Source organism: Scophthalmus maximus, chromosome 19 (assembly GCF_022379125.1).
Source record: "Scophthalmus maximus strain ysfricsl-2021 chromosome 19, ASM2237912v1, whole genome shotgun sequence".
Lineage (NCBI taxonomy): Eukaryota > Metazoa > Chordata > Actinopteri > Pleuronectiformes > Scophthalmidae > Scophthalmus > Scophthalmus maximus.
In genome coordinates this window covers 16,022,745-16,041,557 of record NC_061533.1, presented here as the reverse complement: position 1 = coordinate 16,041,557, position 18,813 = coordinate 16,022,745, and the positions used below count along the sequence as shown (strand labels likewise).

Here is an 18,813-nt window from a genome sequence, read left to right as displayed (position 1 = left end):
TTATTTTGAAAAGTCCGCGTCGGCGTAGCTTTCACTTCCGTGTTACCGAACATGAGCAGAGCAAAGCAAGTTGTCAACGCAAAAAGTGGGCTGCGCCAACTTTTTACTCACATTTTGCTGAAGCTACATGGGTAACCGCTAGCTGAACCAAATGAATGAATTCATTTTGTACGAAACTAACGTTTGAAATAAGCCAAAGTGCGCAGTCTACACGCCCTGGCAAGCTAAGAGCTAATGCTAAGTTGCGTCCAGCTAGTTGGCTCGACACCGCTGACAAACTCCAGCTACTTCGGTCCGCTTTGTTAAGTCTGGGAGTCACTGGGTAAGTGTAGCGAATGTTTACACGCCTCCTGTCAAGTCTAATTAATATTGTTAGAGTAAAGGAGCCTATGTGGTGCTCATGCAGACGCTTGGTAGACTGCAGGTTCCTCTGGCTAACAGCCAAGTTATTGTTTTGGTCGTGACGTGACAAGTTTGTCTGTGGACGCGTCTGTCTGTCTCTCAGGTGACCACGAGATGTCCAGTAAAGAAGTGAAGACGGAGCTGAAAAGTGCCAGAGAGGCCATTAAAAACAAAGAGTTCAAAGAGGCTCTTAAACATTGCAAGGTAAAGTCTTGACTGTCGAGATGCGTCTGCTCTAAGGAATCTTAGGGCACTGAACTGGATGATGTTACTGATGCTGACTTTGATCGCTCCGGTTGTTGTTTCCAGGCTGTTTTGAAACTCGAGAAGAACAACTACAATGCGTGGGTATTCATCGGCCTGGCAGCCAGTGAACTCGAGCAACCAGATCAGTCTCAGTCCGCCTATAAAAAGGCAGTGGAGCTGGAGCCTGAGCAGCTGCTGGCCTGGCAGGTAAGATTCACAAGGGTAGTTGGTAAGATGGTAGTTGGTAAGATGCACAAGGGTAGTTGGTAAGATGGTAGTTGGTAAGATGCACAAGAGTAGTTGGTAAGATGCACAAGGGTAGTTGGTGGTAACTTCCTACACGACTCCTCAGACCCGGGGTGAAGTCGTTTACATATTTTCACTTTTCATGGCTTTTATCTTCCTTAGCTCAGATTTCTCAAAGTTATGAGCTCATTCAGGAAGATGTTTCACAGATTTGATCAAATCAAAATCACCAAAGATGACGATGCAGTGGAAGAGCGCTCGGCATTGAACCTTTTTAATAATAATTTAAAAAACATTTCTGAAATTTATAAGGATGCTAAGGGATATGCCATGGTCTTTTTCACAAACTAACAGCTGTGAAAGTTGATGTCAATAAATTCATGAATGAGTTAGCTATTGAAAATGCAAACCTTTCATTTAAAAATTATTTTTTTTACCTAAACTGCAGGAGCTCACATGATTCAGTATCAAAAAATGGTCGTAAAATGACGATAATATTGTCTATCGCAATCATTTCTGGGACAATATATAATGCAACAAAAAGTAGTTATCGTGAGATGTCTAATTACAGCTGGGTTAAAAAAGAAGAAAAGAAATGATCCTGTTCTGTCTGAGGATGTTGCATTTAATGCTACTTGTCTCAATGTGTCAATTATGAACCATGTCAATAATAATCTTCTTGTCCTTTAGGGTTTAGCCAATCTTTATGAGAAGACAGACCAGTGGGACTTCAAACTTGAGCTACCTAACATTTACCAGAAGCTTGTTGAGCTGTATGCCAGGTAAAATATGGAGACATTTTTATCAGAACACATTTCTTATAACTTGATCAAAAATGATAATGATATCAGTAGTATTTGCTTCTGTGGAAGGTTTATGTAGTTTTAAAAACATCTTGTAGTCTTGACTTGTCTAATTTCATTTGTGATTGATTTTCCTTGTCCATTTTTCAGCTCGGACAAAAACAAAAGTTATGAGTTGATCAAAAAGCTGTCTGATATTTATCAGTCTGACAAAGATTATGTAAAGGTATGTAACTTTGAAAGCATTTGGTCAAGACTAATGAAAAATGAGAGTCTTGTGTTCACAACTTTGACTGTATTTGTATGTGCTGGCAGCTGGCGAAGGTTTGGCAGCAGCTCATTCAGCTGAAGGAGGACGACGCTGTGGACAAGGCAGAGTTACTGCAGCTTTGGCAGGAGATGACCCAACTCCTCTCAGACTGCCTTAATGAGGATGAGCCGGACAATGAAATGCAACAGCATGTGAGCTTTCCCCAAATGAGGATTCAAAACCCTTCAACTTAAGTGTTTATCCTTGCCTATAAACTTATACATTCGCAACACATGTGGCCATACCCTTAAATCTACCAAGTAAGAACTTATAGCCAGTAGGCCTTACCTTGTGTAAGTCATAAGTTCTAGGTTCTCCCTCTGATGGACAAAACTGAAGATTGCATTTTGCTTAATGCTGTTCTTTTGTGAACATTTCTCAATGCAATCTGCCATTTGGTGACTGGTTTGTTTGTGCTCGACAGTTAATCACAGCGTTTGAGAACACCATGGTTCTCGTGGAGCCTGTACCAGGAGAGAAACACAAGAAGATCTCAGCAGACCACATTAAATGTCTGTCTAAAGTAAGCGCACCGTGTCTTCCGTCTGTATCACCATCAGTCATGTTCATCAAAGTAGACCAACTTATCAATTGACCAACATGGGTTTTTCAGTGATGGCAGCTGATATTTAGAGAGCAGGGCAGCCAATGGACAATAAATAATACTGATATTATTTTGTAGTTTTTATCTTTTTATATGTGATGATATACTACAAATTGATTAATAGGTCAACAGCACTTATCATGACTCTGCTCTCACTTTAGCTGCCACAAGAAGAAGCAAGACTGAAAAAGGCATGTGAGTCTATGCTCTCCCACTACCCAAACCAAAGTTATCCTCTCGAGGTCCTTTGTTCGCATTACCTCAAAGCAGGTAAGATCATTTCAATATGTAGTCTGTGCATACTAATTGGATTTTATGGTTAAGATTTGTTTTCCCCCCCAATTCCATTACAACCATTCACAAGCATTTAAGTGAATCATTTATCCAGAATATAGTAAATGGCAGAGGTAGTGTTAATATACATTACATATCCATTTGAAGGTATCCTGAATGCTGACGCAATCAGCTGCTTCTCCCGGCTCCTGGATCTGGCACCTGACTGTGGGTTAGGTCACTTAGGTCTGGGCACCAAAGCACTTCAGGAGGGACGATATAAAGACGCCATTAAAGACCTTGCACACGGTTAGTTTTAACTGTAACAAAGAATGCATACTGATTCGGTGAGTGTCAGCGATTGTTGATGATGACTGTCCATGATCCATCTCCTCTGCTTTATTAGGGTTGAAGAAAATGAGCTGCAGCACAGGGTGGTACAGTCTGGCTGAAGCTCAGTTTAAAGTGCACGGATACTCAGACAGCGCCACGTCATGTTCCCAAGGTATGTGTTGTCTGAAATGTATCACTATAGCCATCCAGATGGTCTAACAGCAGCTTTTAAATATCTGATCTATCTTTAATCATACCAAGAGTTTAAAAAAGAAAGAGAAAACAAGAGAAGGATTATCAACACAAATGTTAGTTGTTATGTGGAAGTCATATGTTCCTGAAAAACCAACTGTACCTTTATGTTTATGCTTCTTTTAGGTCTGATGATGTGTGTGTCTGGAGATGAGGAGCTGAGGGTCAAACTGCTTAGGATGAAGCTCGAGACTTTGGTCAGAAGTGGAGGAGAGAAGGCTGCAGATCATGCTTTGGATGCCTTTTCACAGGTATAGGGATTGACTAATACTTGTTTTTTTTATTCAGCATGTTGTTTCCTCTACCTTTGTACATTTTCTCTTCAGATAGCTAGGTATTACGTAATTTAGCAATTAAAAGTGTTTTATTTGGTCTGGTTGTAATGTGATGATATTTAACAATTTTGATCCCATGGAAGGAATTGTGATGTCTATGTTTGTTGTATTTTTTCATTTTGCAGATTCCAGATGCCGACAAAGACGAAGTTCTAGTAGCCCTTAAAGGACATGCATTCCTTAACAAAGGACAGATTGATCAAGCACTTAAGGTTGAAAACCTTTGACCTACTGAATTTTGTCCATATAAATGTCATTTCTTTTTTATGATAAACAAGAATAAACAAGTAATTTATTCAAACTATATTTGACCTATGATATGATCGTCTGTCACCCCAGATGAATGCGTCTTGTATTGGAAAATAGACTGCTACAAATTTACAAAATCACGTCTTCCACAGGTATCATCAGAGCTAGTGGCCTCCAACCCAAACCTGGCCCAGGGTTTTGCACTGAGAGGGCTGGTACATTCAGCTGAAGGCCAGCAGCAGCTGGCAGAGCAGAGGTCAGACCTCAACCTGTGCGCATGTGTTGTACCCATGGCGCTCCACTGAGTTGAACTTCAGTAAACAGTCCGTTTGCATGATGCAAAATGATACGGTTCTCCACATTTAACGTTTCTTTTCTCACATTGTGTAGTTTCCTGAAGGCAGCTGCACAGAGCCCACTCTGTGGAGAGTATTATTTTTTGCTGGGACAACTTTACTGGGACATGGGAGAAGAGACCCGTAAAGACCGGAGCAAAGCCCATACACACTTGCTGAAGGTTAGTACAACTGTTGAAAAATGTTGAACATAGTTTTGGTTGGTAAGGAGAATTGAATTTCATAAAATGATCTGCCCATGTTAGATAAATAATAAATGTTGCCTCTGAAGGGCTTGACCTGCCCAAAAAAATACATTTAGAAATGCCACTATATATTTTTCCATTGCCAGATGTAGTAAAGTTTGTAATGGCATCTGTTTTTCTCAAAAAAAAAGCTTAATTTGTTCATTTCAGGCTGCAAAGTTGGATCCAAACCTTGGATGTGTATTCCGCTACCTTGGGCATTATTACAGGGAAATAGCTAACGATCGTGGCCGCGCACGCGGCTGTTATAAGAAGGCGTTTGAGTTGGACAGTGAGGATGCTGAGTCCGGAAGTGCCTCAGTGGATCTCAGTATGGAGCAGGAGGATATGGTGAGTGGCGTCAGTGGTACAAAAAAAAGCATCAGAGTTGTCAGGTGTGTTGTTGGCACTTTGTCGCTGTTTCCTCAATTGGTGGCTCTCCTTTGTCTTCCCTTTTCAAACCCCACTTTCCTCTTTCCTAAATGCCATAGGACGCTGCCTTGGCAACACTGGAGTCAGTGATAGAGAAAGCCACTCCAGGCTCCGCTAAATGGGCCTGGATGAGACGAGGCCTTTACTACCTGAAGGTCGGAGAGCATCAACAGGCCACAGCTGAGTAAGTATGTCAAATCTTAGACTATGAAATCTATTGGCTTGGTTTAGATTTTTTGTGTATGAGCATTATTGACCCTTCAGTTAATGTTTGTAGTCTGCAGGCAGCTTTGAGAGCAGACCCAGAGGACTGGGTTTGTTGGGAGTGTTTAGGCGAGGCCTACCTAAACCGCCGGAGCTTCACGGCTGCTCTGAGGGCCTTTGCTAAGGCCCATCAACTTCAGCCCTCCTCGATCTACAGTCTTTACCAGGCCGCTGCAATCAAACAGACCCTGGGCAAGTTCAAAGAGGCAGCTGCAGAGTATTTGCAGATCACAGCACAGCAGGACTACGTTCCTGCTCTTAAAGGTAGGCGATTGTTTCATTATACCCGGAAATTTTGGTAGAATGCTATGCTTTTTTATTGCACATATCTGTTTAAACCTCGAGTTTGATTTGTATGATCTGTTGTGAAGGTCTTGGCGAGTGCCAGCTGTCTCTGGCAAAAGGTCGAATGGAGGACTGCAGAGATGGTGGAGCCATTGACCTCATTCAGCAAGCCATACAGAACCTCTTCAGGTGATGATCAGGCATTTATTTTGCTTGAAAGACCTTGATATGAAATAACGCTCTGTTTGAGATTCACGACATGGCTGTATCACACACATTACCGTGTCTCCCATTTCCTTCCACTATCCTTTCTCACGTCTGTGCTCTTCAGAGCTGTGGAGCTGCGTCCAGACCTGTCCTGTTTGTGGAAGCTGCTGGGAGATGCATGCACAGCAGTTAGCACTGTTTCGCCGAACAGAGCACACGTTCTTGTGCCCGGCCCGCTGGCTGGTTTAGACCCCAACTCACAGAGCCCCACTCTGAACCAGGCCCAGACGCTCAAAGTTGGCGAGAGGTTTGTCCACTAACAGGGATTTATTTTCTCAGCTCTCTACACCATCTTGGGTGCAATGTCTGCTCCTGTTGGCCAAGCGTTGAGTTTGAATACTGAAGATTAAGTGCACGTTATTGTCTGCAGGTGCTATGCTCGCGCCTTGAAGCTGATGTCTGAGGTCGCCAGCCTTTGGTATGACCTAGGACTCAACTATCATCACCAGGCTAGACTGCCATGCTCGACAGAAGGAGACCAGAACCTCCAGTCTCTGGTCCTAGAGAAGTCTCTGCAGGTAATCCCCTGGATCCTACACGGCAGTTTTGTACTGTTTGTTATCAAAGGAGGTCTTTTAAAATGTTTTTTTCTCTTGTCAGTGTTTGAAAAAGGCCATCATGATGGACTGTGAGAACTACAGTTACTGGAATGCCCTGGGAGTGATTTCCATGAACAAAGGTTACAGTATGCATCCTCATTTTTGTGGATGAATATTTCATTTTTCTATAAATATAATAAATACAACTACTTTAGATTGATCTCTATCAGAGGAACAAACTCAGTTTCTATCTTGTCACATTCTTTCTGTCATATCAGGTCTTGAGAACTTTGCTCTGGCTCAACATTGCTTCATCAAGTCCATACAAGTTGAGCCAAATGTAGGTACAGCACATTTGGTCTGGTGATGAAAAGCATTTTCAGAAAATAATCTGATGTTTTTATTAAACGTTATACTATCTTATTACAGAATGTGGTTGCTTGGACAAACCTTGGTACCCTCTATTTGAAGAAGGACAATATAGAGGTTTGTGTGTGTGAGACGAATTTCCTCACATTATTTGTGTCTCAATCATGGCTGGCCTACATTTTCAATATTAAACCCTTGTCTTACTGTCTTAGCTTGCACATGAGGCCTTCAAGATTGCTCAGTCCTTGGAGCCACTGTATGTCAACTGCTGGATTGGACAGGTACTGAACTCTCTGATAACTACCTTATCTGATGAATACATAATGAAACAATATATTAAAGGTCACGTTAATGCCACCATAATGAGAAAATGTCCATTTGGCCATAATTCACTGTGGCCAGGGGCTTTTTAATTGCGAGCAGATGTAGTTTGTCCCATAAATGAATGCAAATATGACGCAACATCAATTGAAAACTGACATTAAGACTAATGGGGAAGAAGAAGAATTAGGGTACAAGTAATTAGGAACTTAATGAATTTCTGTCTGACCCATTTGTCTGTATCTGTCAGTTCTGACTAACCCCAACTCTGTTCCTTCCTCCTAGGCACTGATAGCAGAGCGAGTGGGAAGCTATGACACCATGGATCTTTTCAGGCACACCACTGAACTCAGTACACATGTGCGTAACCTCCTAAAACCACTGGGGTTGCTGTTGTAATACTATAAGGGCTCTCGGAGAGCCCATACCTCTGCCAAGAATAATGCCCTATCGTGCCATGTCAAAGAAAGTTGAAAAGAACAATTTCACAGCATCTGCCCATTTATTTGGATCAGCTCCAAATTTGTAATGGGTTCTTCCTTTGGTCATGTCCCACCCCCTACAAAAGTTCATGGAAATCTGTTAAGTAGTTTTTGAGGGAAAAACATAACCTCCTTGGCAGAGGTAACACTTTAATATTGGCTTCAACTTCCCCTCATTCTGCAGAATGTTCAGTTTGAAGCCTTTTATTACGACTCTTCAGTCGTAATATCATTGGTGTTGATACTATGATGAAACAGGAAATAATATTATTATTTTTCAGAATCTTATGTTTACTGCTGTTCTCTCGCTCTTCATCTTCATCTCTCTCACTCATCTTCCCCCGGCAGGTGGAAGGAGTGAAAGGTTACGCCTACTGGGTTTGTTCCACCCTGCTGGATAAGAGCAACAGAGACTCTGAACTGTATCGCTACAACATAGTCCAGATGAACGCCATCTCTGCTGCTCAGGTCGCTCTCAGCAAGTACACAGGTACACGATGATGCAGGATTCAAAGATCCCTTGGTGATGTGTTGGAGATGTATTTTGCGAGACATGAAGTTTCTTTTGTGTCCCTCACAGAGAGGATCCACTCCGACCCCGAAGCGTATATCATGCTGGGATACCTGAATGAGCATCTGCAGCTAAAGAGACAGGCCTTACAGGCGTACCAAAGGTAACTGTACAGGCTCACAGATGAGGCAGGGTACCAAGAAAAGAATGACAGAAGATGTTGCTTTTCTATTCATGTATTAGGAACTAATTTTGGCACACATTTTATTTATAATGCACTTACTTTCAATCTTAATGCTCTTTCCTCAGAGCTGTTGAACTGCTGCAGTCCACGTCCTCAGCAGAAGAATTGGCTTTTGCTCTGGGCAGCTACGGCCGTGCTTTGTGGTAACATACAGCTGCCTCCTTACCGTGTACTTGAACCATCTTTGACAATACTTTTTACAAATTCCCCAAACCATTCTTTGTATGTCCCACTGTGTTTTTTTCCAGCACATCGGGCCAATGGGAGGAGGCAGTGCATGTTTATAATTCCACTCCACTGCAGGAGCTGAGTGATCTGACTGGGCTGGCTCTGGCCTACTGCAGGGCAGGACTCCTCCCAGAGAGCACCAGCGGTGAGGACTGGGTGACGTGCTGAAATTAGAGATCGTATGTGTTTGTGTTTGAGTGACTGTGAATGAGCTGCTGTATTTGTACTGCAGCCTATGAACGGGCCTTGGCTGTGGCTTCCACCGAGAAGGAGAAGGCTTACATCTTGACAGCTCTGGCCCTGCTGCAGCACCTGCAGGGCAACATAGACTCAGCCAAGACTCTGCTGTTCAAATGGTGAGAATCCACAGAAAAAACTATTGCATCACTTTACTCGTTTGATGAATAGGTTTTCTTCACCAGTGTTCCATTTCTGTCCATGCTAGTATGAAAATAAACTGTCCACCCTTAATTAATTTTATTTCCTAAAGCTGTAGGTATTTTGATGCTGTGTTGAGAGTAGGGTAATGCTATTTTTCTAAATTTTAAAGGTGTAACGCTTTCAGTCAGGGACTCTTCGATTGCTTGTGACCAAACAGTGTTTCATTCATAAGCTATGATGCCAGAATACCAAACCTGAAACACAAAAACATTGTGAAAACAAAAGATTTGTGTAAAAGGACTGTGTAAATATGCTAGTTACCTGCATTTAAAAGAATGCTGTTGAAATCTGGTGCTTCCTCAGACCATTTGATTGTGCCATTAACTGCATCTGCTTTCTGTCTCCACAGCTCAATCTTAAAGGAGCCAATCCCAGAGTCTCTGCTGTGTTTATGTGCCCTGGGGTTGGTCCGTGGTGATGCTACATTAGCTGCCGCTGCGCTGACTGAGCTGCTGAAGCAAGGCTCGGCCACTGGGAGTGTTGTAGAGCAGCGGTGTTTACTCACCTGCACCTTGCTGGCCCTGCAGGGAAACTACAGTTCAGTGCAGAGAGAGGTTTCCAGAGCTGTACACAGGTAAACTGCTTGTTTGCATCGTGTAGAGCACGCTGCCGGTGTGCTGCACACCGCAAAGGCCTAATTTGATTTTTAGAAAAAGACACGTTACACATAATTGTGATCAAATTGCAATTTTTACTTTGAAGACCGCTTTTACTGAGCCTTTTGCACTTTGGTTAACATGCATTTTGTGGAGTATTCGACAGAAGATAGGCAAAACAGTTTGTTTGTTTGTTAAACATAGTAAGACTTCCTCTGTTTGACTTTTTTGTCTTATTTTAGCAATCCTGGAAACCCCTCTCTGTGGGCCCTGCTGTCCAGAGTGGTACCACAATTCTACCCCAGGAAGGCAAATGTAAGCCTGTATACTACAAAAAAAGAAGCATACTCAAATAAATTAAATGAGCAGCTTCATCCACTGTTCTGGTGGCTTTTGTTCATGATTTGTCTGTGTATCCCAGGGTGGAGCAGTGGCTGGTCATGTTGCCTGTCTCTCCAGTATGACCAACGGAAAGGTAGTAAAATGGCGTATTGTTTCTTTATCTGTTTTATCTATTCTTTTACCACACAGTCATTTGTTTAATCCCATATTCTGTGTTTTTTCCTAAACATGATCATGTTTAATCGATAGTACAGTGTTGATAAATATCTCAACATCGGAAAAAAACTCATCTTTTCCCTTAGCCTCCTTATCACAGTGCTTGTATATTAAACTGAGGTGAAGGAAATTGTGTTCCTGCAGAGGGCGTTGTTGTACAGTGGAGTGAACCAGCTGGCGAGTGGAAGACACTCTGGAGAGGACCGTCACAGGAATGCCCTGAAGACAATGCAGAGAGCTGTGCTGCTCTGTCCCGGTACACATACACATTAATACGCAAACACACGCACACACACACACACACACACACACACACACACACACACACACACACACACACACACACACACACACAGAATGTTGTTTTTTGGCACGGAGAGCATGTTGATGTTTGTCCCGGTCAGCGTGTAGAGCTTCCTTACACCTACCATGAAAGAAATACTGTGAAACATCCGTGTTATACTTTTTTCTCTACTTTCAGATGATCCAGCAGCGTGGGCAGGACTAATGGCCGCCTGTCACACAGAAAACACAGCCTGTTACCTTTCAGGTTCTGCTCCCTGCAGACAAGGACTGGAGAAAACCCTCATGTCCGTGGTTTCTGAGAAAGGTGTGCGTGCGCCTGCGTGTACGTGCACGTGCGTTTGTGTGTGTGACTTATAACTAACAGCTTTCTGTATCCCAGTACAAAGTGTGGAGGAGATAGAGCGCCCTCTAGCCCAGACTCTTGAGGGATGGGTACTACAACAGGCAGTGACAGGTCTCATGCTGGGGGGACAGCTGGATCAGGCAGAAGCCCTCTGCTCACAGGTTAGCTATAAACACACACACACACACACACATCCTCAATGTTATTTTGCAATTTACTTATTGCTGGAAATGTTTGTTCTTGTTTGAGAGACAGATGAGGTTGGGCAGTTATATTCAGATTAAGAGAATTGCAAGGACTCCTCCAGTTCACTGTGGCTCTCTGGTGTTTTGTCTCAGGTGCTGAACGTTTCCCCAGAACACCCAGCAGTGATGCTGTCACTGAGACAGGTGCAGTGTCAGCGCCTCCTTGTGGCAGATGCTGGTACTGTCCTCCCAGACTCTGTACTGGAGCAGCTCAACAACACAGTGATGATGAACCCCACCAACCTCGGGGCCTGGCATGTAAGTGGACACTTTAAATTGAATGATTGAACTTTGTATCACATTGAATCACTGATGAGCTTTTACTTTTTAATTTCAAACACCGGATGTTTTAGAGGAACAGAATTTGAAGCGGTGCTATGCCAGCCAAACTTTTCAACATTTTTGAAAGTATCAGTTTTGTCCATCCTGGATTGTCACTTGTTCAAATGTTGAGTCCATGTTGCATTGACATGATCAGACGTCCTTGCTTCCTGCTTAGACATGGTCCAAATGACGACCATTTCTGCGTCGTGCTTGAGAACTCATAGTGCAGCACTTAACATCATATAACTACCAGCAAAGGAGCAGCAGCAAAATTTCATACTCTCTTTTAAGCCTTCAACATATAGCCTGGAGCTTGTATCCATGATTAATGACCACAAGTATTTTAGTGTGAAAGTGCTCCATGATCCATGCTATATTATTTCCTTATATCTGTGGATAAAATAATCTCTTTACCTTCAGAGTTCATTATTGCTGCAAGTAATAAAAGCAAACATTTAGCTTCATTCTTGATATTATAGGAATATCTCATTGAGAATTCTATAATGTCGTTTTACTAGCTAGCCACGAACTAGAATATTTAAGTATTTTATGCCAATAGTTTTATTTTGCATAAACTTTAAGCAAGAGGCAGGTGAATCAGGAAATTTCTCAGTGATTATCAGACCAAAACCCATGAAGGATTTATGAAAGATTATTTATCTGATTTATATCATTTAATCTCTGTCTTTCCTCTCTTTTTCTAACCTTTCCTTATCTCACATGGCTCTGAACAATCGCTTCTATGCCCTTCTTGCTTCACCTCTTGTATTCCCTCTCCCACCCATTCCTCACCTCTACTCCCACTCATCACGGCTCATCCGGTCCTCCTCCTCCTCTCAGTGGCTGGCCGAGGTGTATCGTGGGCAGGGACTGCTTGTCCAGGCAGTTATGGCTTACAGGCAGAGCCTGCAGCTCGCCTCACAGCTCAGCCTGCACAGTGGCCAGGTTGCCTGCCTGATCCGATTGGCCCTCCTAGCTCTGGTTCCCTGTATGGTGAGTTCCTGCATAGGACATAACATGAATCTAGATCCAGAATAATAGATATGAAAACATCCTTGAACTGTCATAAATATTTTCTGTGCTACCCAGCGCTACATACCCTTTAGACATTACAAATAGGAGTAATGTTTCAGCAGTAAGTGCTTGTAGTATTTTAGAATAATGACAGACAGATTTACATACTACTACACACGGAAACACACACACACACACACACACACACAAGGCCAGAGGCAGCTCCTGTCTACCTTCTTGTTATGTGGGCAGAAATGACACAGTGCAATATTGAGCAGAATTACAGAATCATCAGCCACGGCCAAATGGAAATACAAGCAGAACAAGATGCTTCCTTTGTGATCTGACTCAAGGGCATGCGGTTTATAATCCACTGCTCACAGAACAGAAAATCTCCATCAACCATAAGTGAGCACAATTCTTTTCTATCTTATATTTAGCTAATTCTGCGAATACCATCTAATTCTGCTCCCGTGGAAGCAGTTACTGACAGAGGAGTTCATGCACATTGGCAAAGGATACAGTTAAAAAGCATCACAAGCTTAGTAGCTGATTAAAAGTTAATTTTACATAATAATGAAGGGCCCGTCTTGGTTAGTTTTATTCTTAATGATGTGTGATCTGACCGCTCAGGCAGGGGTCCCCGGAAACAACTGGAAGGACCTGGTAGTGGAAGCCACTACTGAGGTTTTGAAGCTGGGCTCATCCCCCATGGCTCACCTCTTCCAGGCCCTGCTCCAGTACATGACCAAGATGGCAGCCAGGTCAGTGCTTCTCGAGGTGTTACGATTCCCATGCGGCAGGTAGTATGCAAATGCCAGACAGCAGGTGCATCTGTGTTGCTGTGTGTTCAAATGCAAATGACTTTTACGGTACTGACTATGTGTAATATATCATCTGAAGTGATCAAACAATCTTTCAGGAACTTCAGATGTATGCCTCGATATGTCTTTTCAAGATATTGGTTCTTTCAGAACTGCTAAGCAGTTTTACTGGCCTGACATAATAGCCTTCTGTAACTCCCTCACAGACGTACCAGGACACTTAATTGGAGTGCTTCATTCATCAGGGGCTACAGAGAACGCATATGCCCATCATGAATTGGCTAAACTCCATACGAGATGCTGCAGCAAACCCTCTGTGCCAAGAATAATCCCATCATCAAATACCTTATTTTATTGTATTTAGTGCAAAATACTGATGAATAACTGAACAGACAGGGACAACAACATGTTACACATTTTGCCCAGCTCTAAGTCGCCTTGTCTTCTGCAGGGAAACGAGGCGTTTGTTGGAGAGGCTGGTGTACGTTTCCTCTCAAGACTTCCCAGCGACACTGGTGCAGGTGGCCAGCTGGTACCTCCTCAGACACCTGCATGCCAAGAATGACCAGGAGCTGATTAATGTGAGCACGCAGCTGCCTCACACACACACAAGATGGATGGAATATTTCAGTGGTGCTGTATAACCATTTCAAATCCCTGTGTTCAACCATGACTTGTTTGGAAACAGTAGCATGTTGAAAGCGACGAATAAAAAGTGCAAATATTCTCTCTCTTTTTTTGCAGGCCCTTTTGCACCATGCCAAAAGCAAGGGAGATGAGAGATTGCTGGAATTTAATTCACTCCTTGCCTCTTCTTCAACCTGAAGTGCCAATCAACAAATGCATCGCAGTGAAATCATGTAACTTAGTGGGTTTGTCCATAGGATGAATTCATGACCTGTGCACCTTTGCGGGGCTATTTAACTAAATATAATATTATGTCAAACTGGACATAATGGGTCTGATATTATATACTGGCTTTACATGATTCTTTTGTTGTACAATATACAGTCTTCAGCAAATCAAATCAATTCATTAAATCAAAGGCTTGAGCATTATCACATATTTATTAAAAATTGTAATTTCCATACAATAACCAATATCCACATTGGTGCTGAAATAAAGGCATTATGCTTAATACATAATAAACATTGTCTTATCTTGATTACACATGATCTTAATACACTGATCTGTCAACATAAGGCCAACAGAGTGAAAATTAGAGCATTATCAACAATAATGTCAATGCAATCATACAAAAGGACGTCGACGATGACATTCAGTGAGCCTCGAGGCATGTTCAGTAGAAACTATTGCCGCAGGTTTCACCAATTACGATTCATTTGTGGAAGAAATGGAGAAACTTTGAGCCCAGATTCCAAATTATGATGAGAGCATTTGTAATCCCTTACACCCATTCAGACACCAACTGGACAGACATGCTTGGTCATGAGTATGCAGATGTTTTGCCCACAACCCCAGCAGGATTGCAGAATGTGAGGAGAACCTTGCCTGCTCCTCCTGTTGCACAGAGAACAAACTTCCCCAGCGCCACCATCTCCCCCGCTGTGTTCTGTGAGACTGTTGGCTACACAATGCTGAAGTTCAGTCAGTAGAGTGTCTGGTGCCTTTGCAATGCCCACCACCTGCACTCTTTTGGGGTCAAACACACAATCCTCCTCAAGGCCACTGGGCACCGCTTTCATGCCACAATTCGGGGGAACCCAGGCAGTGTCGAAGCCCTTTGTGCTCCACGTGTACTGCATGGGATGGTTGTCCGTGTCGATGCGCTTGACGCGGCCAACGTGCACACGTAACTCAAGCGCCACGCGGTCTGAAGGGCTACTCTGCAGCGGATAACGTTCAGCCTTTTTCTTATCACGACTGACGTACACGCCTTTTCCCAGCATGCCACGCGGGGACTGTTGAAAGCCATTGGCAATGATGAGCCGCGCGTTGGCAACGCTGGTGCCGTGGTACATAGTGTAGACGCCGCGGTCCTTGGGCTCCTGAAGGGCCCCCAGCTCCACATGAAGGGAGTCATCGTCGTAGAGCGCGTCCCAGCCGAAGAACCGCAGGGACATCTTGAATCAGTGTGAGACGCTGTGAGGAAGGAATAGAAAAATCATGTTAAAGACACGTTAGCGTGACTGGGTGTGAGTGTGGGTGTTTTGTGTTTTTTTAAAATTGGATGTTGCATTAATCTTTCATTCGACAAGGTGACGTGGGAGACGCTGTGTTGCCACCCGCCTCTATAAATATTTTTTAATACTTGGTCACCAAATTTGGAGCTGTTTAGAAATTTGCCACCATTTTAGGTACAGGGTGACAACGGCAGAAACGTGTGTATATGTCACCCGGCTGCTTTTTGTAGTTGACCATATTTCATTGAGTTAATTTTAAGGGAAATTACCAAAATCAAAGTTTGTGACCATAACACAACCCCAACCCATAAACACGACCCTTGTCTGATTTGTGTGATTTGATATGAGCTAAAGTCTCACTCCAGTCTCTCACGTTTCTCATACATCCAATATGATGTCAGTCTATGAGCATGCTCGCCTCCATAACTGTTGGACTGGTCATTCTATAAACGTGACAAAGAAAAAAAAAATGTACGTTGTTTAAGTCAAAGACGTCATATTTAGATTTTTAAACCCTACCGTAAAAGCGGAGTCCTTTCCTCTCTGTCAGATCAATTTTCACTTTCGGTTCAATATCTTCGAAATGGCCCTTTATGATCGTCATGTCTGTTGTGGTGACTACAATCATAAAGGATATTTGGTTCGACTGCGGCACGGCCGGTTAGCTCAGTTGGTTAGAGCGTGGTGCTAATAACGCCAAGGTCGCGGGTTCGATCCCCGTACGGGCCACGTTCCTTTTAATTACTAGTAAGTCTGTCTCTGACACATCATTGGTCCAAAAATTTTCCAGTTCCAATTAGATGGAAATAATCTCTCGCAAATCCACGTGAGATCCACTATGTGACATTAAGTCAGAACACACCCACATCGGCACATACTGTACATCCCCCAGAGCTCATCGGCAGCTACAGTTCCCCTGTGTTTGTATATTAAATTGAAATCACTTGAGCCAAATCAAAACCAGGAGATTACAATCACATTCACAATTTATGAAAACACAAACACAACATAACTGACGACCACTGTCATTCGTGGGTGAAAAGTAATTTTGCTTTACATGTAGCGTTTCATCTTGACCGCAACATAATCATAATGCGTGATAACCAGAGAGCATGAAGCAAGGAATTACACATCAACATCATGGTAAACTCAGTATTTGACTATTAACTGGTATCAATTCAGGAACAAGATTTTGTACATCACCTCCAGGGATCCCAACACGCCGCACCAATTACATTATAGTTATTGCTTTATGGAAATAGGTATGGAATGGTCAGAAAAAAATATATTCATGTGTATTAGAAATACAATTAAATACTGGAGCTCTGATTCTCTCTAGCTTATGTATATGTAATACAAAGTACATGGTGATATTACATATCATAGAACAATGTGCATATGGTTGTGTCAAGCTGTTGCTGAGACAGCTGGTCTGCATAATTTGATGCTGTGGTAACATTTCTTCCATTTGCAGAGAGAATGCACATTTTTCTTGAAGTTGTGGTAGTTTTGTGTCAGTACACACTTCTCCACCTGCATAACAGTCAAAGACTATGTAGAAGTGGGTTGTCTCTGCCTGATCCCTCCACTTCGGTTCCCGCGCCATCTTCTTCATGGTCATCCCCCGTCAGGGTGTGGCCAGACAGAAGTGCTTGGACATGAGAATGCAGATGTTCTTCCCACACTCCCAGCACTGTTGCTTGACGTGTGGAGACCCCTGCTGGGTCTTCCTCTTACACAGCGAACACACCTCCGGAGAACCGCCACCACCACCAAAACCACCACTGCTCTGGGATCTTGTTGCCAGCAGCTGTTGAAGCTCCCTCTTGATGGTGGCGTCTGGTGCCTTTGCAATGCCGACCACCTGCACTCTTTTGGGGTCAAACACACAATCCTCCTCGAGGCCGCTGGGCACAGCTGTCAGGCCACAATGCGGGGGCACCCAGGCAGTGTCGAAGCCCTTTGTGCTCCACGTGTACTGCATGGGATGGTTGTCCGTGTTGATGCGCTTGACGCGGCCAACGCGCACACGTACTTCAAGCACCACGCGGTCTGACTGGCTACTTTGCCTTGGATAACTAGAAGCCTTTCTCCTACTGCGACTGACATACACGCCCTTTCCCAGCAGGCCATGTGGGGACTGTTTAAAACCACTGGCAACGATGAGCCGTGCACTGGCAACGCTGGTCCCGTGGTACATAGTGTAGACGCCCTTGTCCTGAGGTCTCTGAGATGGCCCCAGCTCCACACCAGGAAAGGACGCTCCGTCATCGACCACCTCCCAGCCAGAGAACTTCACTGACATCCTGACGTAGAGGGAGATGTACGAAATCTGCAAAACACAAAGGTGAAGTCATGTTATGGCAGGTTGAACAGCAGCCACGCTGTTATCTTTTTTATTTTATTTATCAGAGGTTGTTTTTTCAACAGTGGTTCTCACAGTCTTTCCATTGATTCGCCTCTCCGCAAGAAGAGCAACTCACCTCCCCCACCCCTCCTATACTCCTAAAATACAAGTACAAGTTAACCCAGTCACCAGCTACTTGTAACAAGTGCTTTTGTAACTGGTAGTTGACCTCTACTATCAAATTCGAATGACAACGTTACACTTTAACGTTACACTTTACCGTTAAAGTGTAACGTTAGCAGTTGCTTTTAGTCTGACATCTTTCATCAAACCTTTACTTTCTGCTCATGCTTTAGTTTTAATGACGTCACCGTCCCTGACGCAACATGGCCGGTTAGCTCAGTTGGTTAGAGCGTGGTGCTAATAACGCCAAGGTCGCGGGTTCGATCCCCGTACGGGCCACTGACGTTTTTCTACTCGCTAGATTCTACTATCTGAACAAAGCATTGGGAATGTTCTCCAGACGAAGACATTCAACGAGTTTTACAATTGTGATGAAAATACACAGATCAAATTGAAAAAATCTTCCATAACTTTGATGAAATCTAACTCCCTTCGCCTCTTGAGAGCAGCAGAGAGCCCCCAGGACAATAACCATGAACTGTGGTACAGGATGACAGCCAGCCCCCAACTCCAGAATAACACAGAAAAGAATAACGAGCGTGAAACAATAACTAAATAAAATCTCTTCATGAAACGCCCTCATGAATTATGTCGTATTAATTCAAAGACTCCAGCTGAGCCAGAGCCACTTGTCCCTGCCACTGACAACCACATCTGACACCGTATTGTAATCTCTCTACTGTCAGGCTTATTGTGTTCTTGTCTATTTCTTCTTGCTTTTGAATCAGTTTCAGATCACTCTCATGTCTGCCACTTTGTCCTTCATGAATGTGTGGAACTTTAAATACGAATAAAATCAATCAACCTTACCGTCAGTGAGGGAGTCGTTTTGTCTGCCAGCTACAATAACATTTGCTTCCTGCTGAAATAAGTTTCATTTTCGAATTTTAATGACGTCATATTCCGGTTTCGC

At 43.3% G+C, this 18,813-nt stretch overlaps 2 protein-coding genes and 2 non-coding genes across 6 annotated transcripts; 3 read left to right on the top strand and 1 right to left on the bottom strand.

The window, feature by feature from the left end:
* Window positions 1–20: 20 nt before the first annotated feature.
* ttc37 (tetratricopeptide repeat domain 37) lies at window positions 21–14,375 on the top strand. Of its 3 annotated transcripts, none has more exons than XR_004794454.2 (41): window positions 21–322; window positions 506–606; window positions 712–855; window positions 1,585–1,676; window positions 1,848–1,923; window positions 2,013–2,159; window positions 2,432–2,530; window positions 2,773–2,881; window positions 3,053–3,193; window positions 3,291–3,389; window positions 3,596–3,720; window positions 3,930–4,016; window positions 4,206–4,309; window positions 4,444–4,570; window positions 4,805–4,984; window positions 5,125–5,249; window positions 5,343–5,593; window positions 5,701–5,803; window positions 5,946–6,128; window positions 6,252–6,399; window positions 6,482–6,560; window positions 6,699–6,760; window positions 6,850–6,906; window positions 7,002–7,070; window positions 7,396–7,470; window positions 7,941–8,082; window positions 8,173–8,266; window positions 8,413–8,490; window positions 8,596–8,720; window positions 8,808–8,931; window positions 9,366–9,590; window positions 9,855–9,927; window positions 10,034–10,087; window positions 10,297–10,426; window positions 10,652–10,780; window positions 10,856–10,980; window positions 11,158–11,322; window positions 12,229–12,381; window positions 12,756–12,810; window positions 13,036–13,166; window positions 13,678–13,807. XR_004794454.2 is itself a non-coding variant. In XM_035638744.2 (41 exons), the coding sequence occupies exons 2-41, from the start codon at window positions 517–519 to the stop codon at window positions 14,049–14,051; spliced, it is 4,713 nt and encodes a 1,570-aa protein (XP_035494637.1). In that variant the 5' UTR covers window positions 22–322; window positions 506–516; the 3' UTR covers window positions 14,052–14,375. The 3 variants fall into 3 exon arrangements, 2 of the variants coding, with proteins under 2 accessions (XP_035494637.1, XP_035494636.1); XM_035638744.2 differs by lacking the exon at window positions 12,756–12,810 and adding an exon at window positions 13,971–14,375 and having other exon boundaries at window positions 22–322; window positions 10,315–10,426; XM_035638743.2 differs by lacking the exon at window positions 12,756–12,810 and adding an exon at window positions 13,971–14,375 and having other exon boundaries at window positions 22–322.
* Window positions 14,361–18,807, bottom strand: LOC118313915. Its single transcript, XM_047329304.1, has 3 exons — window positions 18,711–18,807; window positions 17,001–17,702; window positions 14,361–15,310 (listed from the first exon to the last, which is right to left on the bottom strand). Exons 2-3 carry the CDS (start codon window positions 17,673–17,675, stop codon window positions 14,645–14,647), a joined length of 1,341 nt encoding a protein of 446 aa, XP_047185260.1. The 5' UTR covers window positions 17,676–17,702; window positions 18,711–18,807; the 3' UTR covers window positions 14,361–14,644.
* trnai-aau lies at window positions 16,026–16,099 on the top strand. Its single transcript has one exon. It is a non-coding gene; the product is annotated as a tRNA-Ile (tRNA).
* Window positions 18,106–18,179, top strand: trnai-aau. Its single transcript has one exon. It is a non-coding gene; the product is annotated as a tRNA-Ile (tRNA).
* Window positions 18,808–18,813: the final 6 nt, after the last annotated feature.